This window comes from Columba livia, chromosome 17, assembly GCF_036013475.1.
Source record: "Columba livia isolate bColLiv1 breed racing homer chromosome 17, bColLiv1.pat.W.v2, whole genome shotgun sequence".
Classification (NCBI taxonomy): Eukaryota; Metazoa; Chordata; class Aves; order Columbiformes; family Columbidae; genus Columba; species Columba livia.
In genome coordinates this window covers 9,132,775-9,145,450 of record NC_088618.1, presented here as the reverse complement: position 1 = coordinate 9,145,450, position 12,676 = coordinate 9,132,775, and the positions used below count along the sequence as shown (strand labels likewise).

The window sequence follows — 12,676 nt, the reverse complement described above, 5'->3', positions numbered from 1 at the left end:
ACGACATCATTTCATCTGTCTGCCTCAGTCTCTTCATCTACAAAGTGGTGACAATTGTACTTACCCACATCTGTAAAATGCCTCAATATGAAACACTACAGAGGTAAGCCACGAAAGACTATTTCATATGCTTGTGGAAAATGGGATGAAACGTTCAGCTCAAGCCATTCCCAATTGTTTGCCCATGTCTCTTTCATATCAGACACACATCAAGGAACAACCACTGGGGCTACAAGTGTATTGCAGGATAAGAAAACTGTAAGACAATAAGCTTTCACCCAGCACTTTTTCTTTCAAATGTAACTCTGCACTTGAGACACATGCCATTTGTTCTTCACAATTCACATCCAGAACAAGAGCAATCTATATCTACTGCCCATTTCACTCAGATGAAAAATGAAAGATGAAAGGAATGAAAGGGGAGTGCAAAGAGATTTCATGGTCTACACTATTTTTTATGGTCAATACATGGAGATGGAAGGTAAATCACATGTGAGTAAAGATAGCAGGCAAAGATTCACAGTACAGAAATCAGTTTACACAACAAAGCAGTCACCTAAGAAAGTTTAACACAAGAAGAGGTGATACACTCCGGGTACCGACAGTCACATTTGTAGCATGACCACAGTGGGCCGTCTTACTGATGTGCATTCCTGTGTCACTACAGGCCAATCTCACCTACTTGGGACAGAGAGCATGCACAGGGAGGTTATCAACGAAATCCTGCCTCTGACTCCACGCAAAGGAGAAACAGCACAAAAGCCCATATCCCCTTTACAAAGGGGACGACCGACGTCAGACCCCTCATCAGAAAGACACCAGAAACCCATTTCCATGCTCATCTCTAGCGTGCACTTGCTACAGGCCTGTAACAGTGACACTGGCTCCTGGGCCCTTACCTGCCCTGACGCTCCCATCTGAGCAGCCTGGGCCTGAGCTGCCTGCACTGCTGCTGCCGCCTGCTGCTGCTGGACCAGCTGAGCTCTTACCTGGAGTAGGAAAAGGAAGAACAGAGTAAATATACGTATCTGATTAGGGTATGACACTTCTGTTTCAACTAGTATCAACTACACTCATTCAAGTTCCCATGTTTCTAACATTTAGAACAGTCTTGCTGTAGACTATGCACACAAGATTAGATTTCTTCTTGTAACTACTTTCCTGCACTATCAGGTCTTCCTATGAAAAGAATAGATATTTCAACTTCCTGACAAACATAGTTAACCACATACATACTGATTTTCCTCGAGCAAACTGAATTAAGCACCTACCAATGCCCAGCATTTCAAATGTTTATACATTCATTATGACTGGCAGAGTGATGTACATGACATCTAACTACTCCTGGCTTAGGCTGGTAGGAGCATAAAGTGGATTTACCAGCTCATCCATGTGGGGTCAATAATTTCTCAAGTGTGGCTGATGCTCCACTCCTCCCCAGCAAGGCCCAAAGAAAAGCAGGTCTTTGGATTATTTCTGAGCTTTTGCTTAATGGCACATATGTGCTGACTGTAATGTAACATTCAAAAAGCTGCACCATTAAGAGGATTACACTGCAAGAGATTCAGAGTAAAACTATTGTCTCGCCCACATTCTCTTCAAAGCAGGAACTATGGTATCTTGAACTTTGACCAAACCTCTACACATGGCAGCAGAAGCAAAGCCAGCACGCTAGAGAGCCAACACTGGCTCCAGTGACATGCACCAGACACTTCAAAGCACTTGCTTATGTTCTAGAACAGCAAACGTCATGGAGGTGATTTTTCTTTACCCAGAGTTTGTTTCTGTTTCTTTTTTACTTGTTCATTCAAGAGCAAGACAATAAATTATTTTAAAATATTAGCTTCATAAATGGTTTTCACAGATTTCCAGAAGTCCTACTCTTGGATGCAGAACTGTTCTCTACCAGCAGGCCCAGACACAAACATTTAAAACCTCTATACTCATACCATGCTAACTACAGATCTTTTAATAAGCTATGTTTTTTCCTACTCCATTATTAGCAAAAGTCAAAGAATTTCTTTCATTTCTCTAGAGGATGATAATGAACCAACCATCAGCTGGTCACTAGCCCTTACCTGCATTGCTTTTAATTGCTGGGGTGTAAGAGTGACAGGCATAACCTGACCAGGAATTTGTCCTGAGATTGCCTGTGGCTGAGAAACCATGGGCTGGGGCTGAGGCTGGGATTGTGGTGGCAGCTGAGGCTGTTGTGCCTGAGCAACCTGTTGTTGTTGTTGCTGCTGCTGTTGCTGCTGTTGTTGCTGCTGCATCTGTTGCATCTGCTGTTGCATTACTTGTTGAGGTGGCTGCTGCTGTATCTGTTGTTGTGGTATTTGTTGCTGTTGCTGCTGCTGCTGTTGCTGCTGCTGTTGTGCCTGCATAACCTGCGCTGCCTGCAGCTGCTGCATTTGGGCAATTCGCTGTAGTTGTTGCTGCTGCTGTTGCTGCTGCATCTGAAAAGCAGGAAAGGCCAGGATGCTAAAGCTTCCAGCAATGCAACAGCAGCCTTATTTTTGTAGCATAAACCAAGAGCAAAAGAAATCCTAATTCATCAGGCTAAGGTTTTAAGCCCAAAGGGAAAGCCCAACCTTTTTATTCTCTCACTGCCATGGCTTATGTCCCCCCTCCAGCCACTTAAATACCAGGGCAGGTCAGGCACATTGGGGAGGACAATTCCCATTATGCAAGTGCAGTGAGTCAAAGCACTAAGGCACCCCCTCCATGCTCTCAGAACTCCTGCTGTGTGGGAAAAGACCTCCTTCTGCCTGGAAAGGCAGCAATGATCAGTCACTCCCAACAGCCTGCTGCACCTGTGGCTCACCTGCTACCTGGATCGTTGCCCAGTGAGACAGTTCCAGAACTATACAATCAGAAAAGTTCTGGACATAGACAAAGGGTGGAAAACACCAGAATATTACCTCATCCTCAGAGTGGAAAACCACTGACTAAAGTCAACGATCTTGTGACCCTATAAATAGTGATCCTAAGCAAGGCCTGTTGAGCTCCCCAGGGTTGCAGAGGTCTGTCACCTTCCATCTCCCTCTGAGGTGGTTCACCTCTCAGAGTCACCTTGTGACAAACAGACACCATGAAGCCATACGTGGAGATAGATTACTTGCAAGTCTAAGCTGAAGTCCTATCCCAAGTGGAAACATCTTAATAACAGTGCTGATATTCAGTACTTCCATGCAAGTCAAATCTCACTTGGACAAGTCACTGAACACAGAGCACCTCAATTGCCATTGTAATTGTTTGTCATCACCTGCTGTTGGTTTTGCTGCTGCTGCATCTGCAGTTTCAGCATGTGCTGCTGCTGCTGCTGGACGGCTTGCAACTGCTGTTGTTGCTGCTGCTGCTGCTGCTGGGCTGCTGCAGCTGCTGCTGCCTGCTGCTGCTGGACCTGAAACTGCTGTTGCATGGCGGACTGCTGGGCCTGGAACTGCTGCTGCTGCAAAGCCACCTGCTGCTGCTGGAACTGTTGCTGCTGCTGCTGTTGCTGCTGCGCTATCTGCTGAAGCTGAAGTTGGGCTAAAAAGAAGGTAGACTGTACTTAAAACATGAGACCCAAGCAGTGCAAGAGACAATTACCCAGTATAACTTATAATAATTGAAAATAATCCATAAAGCATATTAATGCTCTTCATAAGCAACACATTGCTTCCTGCACTTTTGCTTCCTCAAATGGATGAGGCACACTAACAGCAGAATTCATGACACTTTCTACTATCAATCTCAAATTCTCAGTGCCTATACTGAATCAGAAACTTAGGCAAAGAATGTAAAAACGTGCAAGAAGAAATACACACAGAGGACACAAGCAGGAAGCACTGTACCCATAGAAAACACAGGTGAGCTCTACAAAAACAAAGTTCTGAAGTTGACAACTTATAGGATGAAAGAAGCATTTGCTCATACAACAGCTAAACTGTTCCTTACTATACTAAGGAAGACACCTGTCCCATTAGGTAGCAGTATTTGAAATAAATTCTTCCTGCAGCTCACTTGGCTGATTTTGCCACAAGTATGAAACCTCTTCAGCACCCTTTCCTTGTGGACAAGACTGAAAAGCTCATGTAATAATTTCAGTGGCTGAAGCAAACCAAACACTTACTCTGCTGAGTAGCCGTAGAGACACCGGGCATGCCATGAGGGGCCATTCCCGAGGTTCCAGGAGGCTGCTGCTGCCCCGGGAGACTCATCTGTTGCCCCATTGGACCAAGGCCACTCATCCCGCTCATGGGTGCTCCTTGAGCTCGGGAAGCCATACCCATTCCAGGCGCCCCTGCCGGGGGACCCCCAGTTAGATTCTGCAGGGCATTCATCGGATCTACAAAAGAAATAGTTACCAATATGTAGCAAGCCATGCAACCGTCTCCCCAGAATCCTCTATTCTCCATCATCTACCCTCTGACCTGTCAGCATCAGACCACAACTAGATCCAACACCCTGAGAATCTAATGTTCACTGCTCTGCCTGTGAGACCACAAGAGGCTTCTGGTACATCTTTGCCCTTCTGTAAATAGCGTGGAGATTATTCAAAGAGCTTCAGATTTGCGAAGTTCCACATAGATTATAAATACATTAGAGAAAAGGAACTTATTAGCCACCTCTGAATTGGTATGCAAGTCAAAACAAGCTGCCAACATAACTCTGTGCGGATATACAGCTTGTAACCTCAAAACCCAAGGAGAGAGTCACACTGTGGATCCAACCGGTCTCTTCCTCCTGAGGTCAACACAGAGAAGCAGTGCTCAGACCAGAGGAAGGACTTTGCTATACAGCTTCCCCCATAACATCACATTGATTGATTAAGTGGATAAATTCAGTGCCTTTCAAGACAATTGTCATAATGTGAATCCTGGGCACACAGAAAAGTGAAGTTAAAGAGGGAATGACAATTCAAGAGGGCAAAACACAGCATGCAAGAGGGCAAAACACATTATTGCAGAAGCAATATTAACCATGTACAGAACACAACATCCCCTCCTTCTTAAGAATACTTATAAAATAACTTCCAACTATCTAGGGTGGATGTTAATTGCAGATGCTGCATATTCAACCCACAGGGGATAAAAACAGAGGATCATGCTATGTTCCTAACACCCATGGCTCTAAGAATTAGCACAGAGGCAGAAGACACGATCAGATCTGAGCTCTGCCAGAGGTGGAGCGCATACACTCCACAAACACAGCGCTGCCTCTGATGCAACACACTGAGGAACCCAAAGCTGATACCAGGGCAAAAATTGGGCTGCTCAGCAGATTATTTTCAGTCACTCTTGTTCTTCCAAGAATCTAAGTGTTGTAAGCTAACAAAAGTACAAACAAGTCTCCTGTGTTACAGCCAAAACACTGCCCAAGTCTGTCGCTCATCACTGAACAACTCCAAGACTACCATGCTACCTTAATATTCCAGCTAGGGAATCCACAGCCTTGGTATTCCTAGTACCCCACAGCCCTGATTTCTAAGCTGTTCTATTTAGAAATGAGGGGAGAGGGAATAAAAAAAAGAAGAAAGAAAGAAAGAAAATTAAAAAAAAGGAGCTCTTACCACTGACTGAGGCTTGAGATTTCTTGTTGTCTGCAAAGGAAGAACAATTAATTACCTTAGATATACTCTCTACAATAAACATATTCACGTAACAATTTTAAAAAATCACTGTCTACTGTATTTCAAACAAAATACTTTAACCTAAGCCAATTTGGTAACAAGAATGCCACATAAAAAAACAAGCAAACAAACAAAAGAACCCCACACCAAACAACTACTTACGGATATCTCGAAAATGGATAATGAGTCTGGCCACAAGAGAAAGATATTCCTCCTAAAGGTGAAAAATAAGTACTTTACCATAGGAAACAAAACCAACAGCTATGACCTTCTGGTCCTTCGATATTCTTCCTCAACACAACAGATTTTACTTTACAATGTCTCTCGGCCTTTCAGAGCAGTTCACTTACAAGGAACAGTCTGTTCATTAACTAAGTGTGAACATTTTTACTAACAAGACATTTTGGCTGATGGTACAAGAAGGCCAAGAAACCACAAAATTAACTGGAAAGAACCTTTGTGACAGTCACACTAATAGGATCACAATACGTGAACATAATTACAAACCAATACACCCATTTTCTACCTCTTATCCACTCAAATTCCTTTTTCTTGAGGACCAAAACTGCTTACTTGCTACATTGACTTACTTCAGTGCTTCAACTATGCACATTCATACTACAAGAACTTTTTTTAAGATAAGTTAGTATTACAAACAGGTTAAAAACTTTGAAGACTAACATATGACAGAACTGTCAGAAGTGAAAAGACAAATGTTCTTTGCAGCATCGTATTAGTGTGTTTCATAACACGCAAGAGAAACTGCCCAGGGCTGGAATGGCAGGAAAGAAGCTTACACTGGGATAGTCTAGAATTGTACGTGATGACCAGACTTTCACAGAGGCAACAGCACTTCCCTTCATCCTACTCCAAACATCAAGGAAATCCTATGCAATTCACTCCACGCAAGTCTTTAGATAAGTCTTAAGTGTGGTCCCATATATGCATTCAATGCTGCAGCATCAGCAAAGCTGCCTTGGACTGAAGTCCAGTTTGATGCGTCTATTGCATGCAGAACACCTCACTTCCCCTCAAGCTAAGAGAAGCACACATAAATTGAACTGTACTCTAAGCAGAGACAGTTAACTAAGTGCATTGGGTTTGCTATTTCTGTGCATGGTTCCAAACTTCTTTTGACACCTCAGTAACCTCTGGAAACAAATAGAGATGCTTTACCCTTGTTTTGGCCTTCATAAACACGTGACTCTCCATATCTTTGCTGGATTTATTATGGGCAACACCAGCCTTCCTCATAGCTTCGTCACTGAAAAAAACAGGAAAAAACAAGGCTGGATATTAATCAAGCACATCAGAAAATGCTTTATGTAGTTAGGAAGATTTGTAAAACAGCTTTTTACTCCGCTCTCATTTGTAGATTAAAACAAACAAAAAACCAAACACAACATATATAACTTACAATTGCCACTCTTTAAAATGTCTTCAAATTATGGAGAGAAAAAAGCCAACAAATATTCTTTGCAGAAATCAAAGAACTGCTCCGCAACTCATTGTTTTACCACCTGATGTATTATTTTGACAAAATAGCAGCACCTGTTCATATTAGGAAAGCTGAACCACAGGATTAATGTAATCCATGTTTGGAGAACAATGGGTTTGAGCCTGCCTAGCAAAAGAATCCTCTAAACATAAAGTGGAAGATTAAAGAAAAAAAAAAGCCTAAACGTATAGAGGTTTGACCAGTGTGTGAGAATAACAAGTGGAAGCACCGATCGGGGCAAAGAGCAAGAGCTGCAGTGATGGGCAGGGAGGAGACAATCAACAAAAGCAGGAGATGAAGCAATAAGATGAAAAGAATGCCCTGTTGACAGAAAGTTAGGGGCGGGGGGGAGAAGGGTTGGTAATAAAAAGCTTTCAATTCCTTTACTCTCCCATTTACCAGACTTGCTGTCCTTTCTCCATCACAACTCTGGGAAAATGGATTGAGATCTGCCCTCTGGATGAGATATTGAACAGGCAAGATGAATACAAGAAGAAGTATTCTCAGTACATCAAAAAGTAGCATGCAACTCAACTGTGAAACATGCAACAAGGTAAAGCCATCCTAAAATAAGTTCGCTCAAGTGCACTATGCAAATCCTCTGGTCATTCTCCTTCTCGGAAACATCTCATTTCACTGCAAAACCTGTTCTGTTGTAAAGCAGCCCAGCAGCTACAGCCTTAATTCCACAAACAAGTTACCAGGAAATACTTTCACCTTGTAATTAATATCTCAGCACCTTATATCCCAGTAACTGCTGTTGCATGAGCAGCTACCCCACACTACATGTGTGGCAGGGTAGTGACCCCTGAAAGTTGCAGCCAGTCTGCAGAGGAGCTGTTCTGTTCCCCCTGAATTTCCAGCACCCCCCATGCAGCTGCAGCGGTGCCTGCATGAGCCGTAAGCTGGTTCCATTTCCTGAATTAACTCAGTAACACAGCCACAAAAGGGAGAAGAGCAGAGGCTGGAGCCTTAAAATGCAGGAGCTTGGGCTGCCACAACTCGCACCCTGACCTTGCAAACTAGTAGCATCCAGCTAACCTGCTGTAGGCTGCAGAGTAGCAGACAATGGAATGTAAGGCTCTCTCATCATAACTTCTTCATGTGGTCTGTAGACACAAAAAAAATGAGGTTTATCCCATGACAATTGTTACTTAAACTGAAGCAGAATAACTACTCCTCCATGTGGAAACAAGCTTTAAAGTGAGCTGCTCATAAAAGAGCTCTGCTACAGAGGAAGAAGCTATATCCAATTATTTATTGACACCTCCCTTCTTCAATGCTTTTCCTTCCAGGCAGGCTGCCTGTCAATCCACAACCCCTCTCTGAACCCTCCCTGGCTTCTCAGGAGCATGCAGAAAAACAAGAAAGATTATGCAGAGGCAAGCAAAGGACGCGACATGTAGGTAGGGCTGAGTGGCAGTGATACGGACCATGATCAGTGTGGCATCAGGAACCACAACGAAGAAATTATCTACTTTTATATGTATCTACCGTTTCCCTTTGATGTTATAGAACACAAAAGACATTTTATAATTACTAGATCTGCATTACCAATAGTGCCACTCCAAGTGCTCCATGGCATATCTGTTAGCACTCCAAAGGTTTAGACTAGAGGAAGAAAACAACCACACTACTTGTTCTTTGTTTACATATTCATCTGCAATCAACATAAAAAATATTTACATTAAAAGACTGGGAGAGTCACTAAAAAAAACAAAAAGCCAACACTTCAGCACATATTTAAGGATACCAAATAATGTATGACATCCTTGCAGAACATCAGACTCAACAAAACTCTAAGAACGTGATGGTACCAGCCAATTCAACCTTTATCTAATTCATAAGCACTTACTACACGCATCATAAGACACTCATTAAAACTCTGTCTTTTTCATTTCATGCAGAACACTCAAAGTTGCAGTTTCACAAGACAAAGCATTCAACATCATTACCAGCTGCAGGAATTTCCCCTCCATTCCCAATAAGCTTGTTTCCAGCCCGACATGCAACATCTCACTGGGGCCAGCTGGTCTACCTGAAAAAACTTGCAAAACACGTTCTTCAAAACTGTCCCAGCTCCCCTGGCCAGTTCGCACCACCACTGCATGAATCACTTGTTCCAATGAAACCAAAGGGCAATGAGTTCCAGGGGCAACACCACGTCAATCCACGGAACATCACCAAATGCTGCTTTAAGAAATAGACTATTTGACCGTTAAGACACTCAGTTCAACAAACCTTTCCTGCTTAAAACAACAACTGGGGCAGGGGGGGAAGGGTGTTGGTAAGCCATTAGCCACATCTATCCACATTTCAAGGTTTAAAAGCCTCCAAATAAACACTGACAAACATATTAAACTTTCATCACTTGGCGTTGTGCACATGATGCTGTCCCACACAACATTTCTGTTACTTACATATCAGACATAACAAATTTCATCAATAGCAGCCCTCACTGCAGGAATACCCACATAATGACCCAGACCAGCAGAACACCCAATCAGGAATCACCTACATGACTTTATTCACACTTGCTTGACAGAACACATGGGGGCCTGAAGGGCCTTGGTCCCCAGAACATCACCTGCAGCTAGAGTGGGGAAAGCAAAGGACTGTCCGGCCTCCTCAAGGTCTTGTTCTAGCATTACTGTTCTTTCCAGTTCTGCAGTGATTAAAAAACAACCCTTCCCATTGCACACAGCATCACCCCTTCACAGCTTCACAAGCACATCCTCCAGCAGAGATAGTCAGGAAAGAAGCCGCGCTTCCAAGTTATGCCAGTGCACCTGTCTGTGTGGCCGTGCCATCAGCAGTACTGAAGAATAACCCAGGTTAAAAATAACCACTTTTCCTGAGTTATTTTTAACTTTCAGAAATTTCCCCATCAGGTTCACTGCACCCAAACACTTAGAAAGAAGAGATATTGTAGAGGTAGTAGCTTCTTCAGTTCACGGTCATGTCAAAATAAGCATTCTTCTAAAACTAACCCCTTGCTTTCTACCATCCCAGGAAGGGAGAAACATCTGCCTTCTTGGCCTTTTTTACCTGAATTCTCATCAGACAACCTAGGCAGGAATAGAACATTACAGCTGCTTTAAGAACTGGTTTTGTGAAGCGTTTCATACAGACCAGCAACGCAGATGATTTTTCCTTTTTTCTTTCCCCTCATCACTCAAAAACCTTTAGCTGACCCACTCATCTCTTGCCTGCTTGTCCCTCAGTCTCCATCTCTACCTTCTTTCAAGAGCTCTATGCGTTCTCATCCTTATTTCTGCTCACACGTGTTCTTTCTTCCAATCTAGCTGAAGCATTAGCTTCAGTGAGAATATACATTTCCAAATTTCAAGCAAAAAACTGAACACAAAATTAACAGACCATCACACTACTTAAGTTACATCCTTTTTCTACGCTCAACACGACTCCCTTCTAACACAACCTACAAGCAGCCTGGGGCAGGAACCCTACACAACCACGTACTGAGTTTATCACCACATAACCCAATTCACTTTTGTCCTTCAGGCAACACCAACATTTAAAAACATATTAAGGAAAGGCCTTTAGAAAGGAGACTCCCAAGGCACCAATATGCGCCTGCTCCCTGTAAAGGCCAGAATAAAGGAGTGCCCTGCAAGCACAAGTATACAGTCACACTCCCACATCATCGTCGTCTCCTGTAACAACCTGGGAGAAGCCACAGCTACTGCCTGACTCAGTGATCTGAGCTCATGCTTTCCTGGATCTTGCAAGTCTGAAAGTCCTGCTTGGCCCCGCAGTCACACAACAACCCACCACCGAAGGAGGCTCCTTAGGTCACTAAATGCAGTGTTCTCTCAGTGACAACCACATCATACACACCGACCACTTACACACACACTAGGATAGCACACAGCACCCCAAAATGTTCCTCCACATAACATCACCCTCTCAAAAACAAAACCCAAAAAAACCCTTCAAAACTGAAATTCAGTGTTGTAAAGTAAATCCAGGTGTGAAATAGCAACAAATTAACACTTCTGTATCTAGAAGCCATAAAAAGGCACTCAAAATGAGTTATGTGAATGGTTCCATACATTTAAGTTAAAATTTAAGATCAAGTGTTAATATTTGCCTTGAGAAACACCACTTGTTATTTGCAGGATAAACTGGAAGATATACATAAATATAAGATAGTGTATTTTCATAACTGTCAGGAACAACCTACACAGCATTCAAGGGTACATTTGTTTGCTTGTTTTGATGGAGTAGAAGAGGAGAAGAAAAAGCAAGGGATTAATCTAACAAGATTGATAACTTTGCAGAAAGTTTAGAAAGCAAAACATCAGTTCTGAACACCAAGACAGTTTGCACGGCTCTGACAGACACATATCATCATATTTCCTTAATGAATATCATAACAGTTTAATTCTGAAACAGCACTGTAAATAAAGCCCACAGCTAGGCGGTAAAACCACACATAGTTAAACAGGGTAAACCGTTTACATACCATAAAAAGAAGACAATCTGTTTTCAAATATTGACTCTCATAAGCAGCAAGGTAAGGCCAAGCTTTTCAAGCATACACAAGTAAGGATTTCAACACTACTTCAGAAGCACTGAACAGTGCTTTCACTTCTGTAATAGCCATCTTTTGTAGAGCAAAAGAGCCTTCCATAGAACAGAACACACAGAGTAGCAAAGTAATTCAAGTAAAGTGATTGTTTCACCAAGGACAACTGAAAAGGCAATAAGCTGAACTTTTTTTTTTTAAAACAGCCTTTTAAGCATCAGATAGATGCCAATTTTGATGTTGTTTGCACTAGAAGCGAGAAAGCAAATCCCTGTCCAAAATAACCAAAACATTAAGTCACTGATATTTTTACTCCATTTTTTCCCTAAAAAAAAATAAATTAAAAAAAAATCAGATGCAGGATAATAAGCGTGGGTTTCATAAGATGGAACATGTCAACCTTGGCAACGCCATGGACACCGCCAAAGCGGAGCTCTCAAAGCAGATGCTGTCCAGCGGGACAGGAAACCGGTATTCCCGGGGAAAAGGAAAGTGAAAGGGAAGGAGGTTCAGAGGAACGACGCCGAAGAACCAGCCGGGCTGCCCCCGCTCAGGGTCGGAGCAGACCTGGGTAACGAGGCCCCGCACAGGGGGGCGGCGGAAGGGCCCGGGGGAGAGGAAGCGCCGGACGAACCCCGGCAGCAAGGTGAGGACTGGGAAGGGCTCGCAGAGGCGCGGGGACGGGGGGGACGAGCCACCGGGGCACGGACGGGCACGGGAACAGCGGGAGCCCCTCTGGCAGCGGCCGAGACCCGCCCGCGGCCTACCCAGCGCCGGGGCCGCGGCCCCGCACTCACATCTGGCTGACGAGCTTCTGCCGGAAGTTGGTGCTGCGCCAGTCGGTCTCGGGCCCGGTCACGTCCATCCCTGCGGCCGCCGCTGCCGCCCCCGCGCTCCCCGCCGCCGCTGCTCCTCCGCACGCCGCGGCGGAAGTACCGTGAGCCCGCTTCCGGCGCGCTGAAGGCTTGTGGGAAATGAAGTCCCAACGCCAGCGCCACCAACCCTCGCGTTAGCT

The 12,676-nt window shown here is 43.9% G+C and overlaps 1 protein-coding gene across 5 annotated transcripts in view; it reads right to left on the bottom strand.

The window, feature by feature from the left end:
* Window positions 1-12,676, bottom strand: part of MED15 (mediator complex subunit 15) — a 42,718-nt gene that overhangs the window by 16,394 nt on the left and 13,648 nt on the right. For 3 of the 5 annotated variants that reach the window (XM_065033708.1, XM_065033709.1, XM_065033711.1), the window contains exons 1-8: window positions 12,459-12,620; window positions 6,791-6,878; window positions 5,777-5,828; window positions 5,555-5,584; window positions 4,115-4,330; window positions 3,266-3,531; window positions 2,079-2,456; window positions 900-989 (exon numbers count right to left, since the gene is read on the bottom strand). In XM_065033708.1, the coding sequence (XP_064889780.1) occupies window positions 900-989; window positions 2,079-2,456; window positions 3,266-3,531; window positions 4,115-4,330; window positions 5,555-5,584; window positions 5,777-5,828; window positions 6,791-6,878; window positions 12,459-12,526 (1,188 nt within the window). In that variant the 5' untranslated portion in view covers window positions 12,527-12,620. Of the gene's footprint in view, window positions 1-899; window positions 990-2,078; window positions 2,457-3,265; window positions 3,532-4,114; window positions 4,331-5,554; window positions 5,585-5,776; window positions 5,829-6,790; window positions 6,879-12,458; window positions 12,621-12,676 lie in introns of those variants that run through there. The other 2 variants (XM_065033710.1, XM_065033712.1) reach the window with 1 other exon arrangement.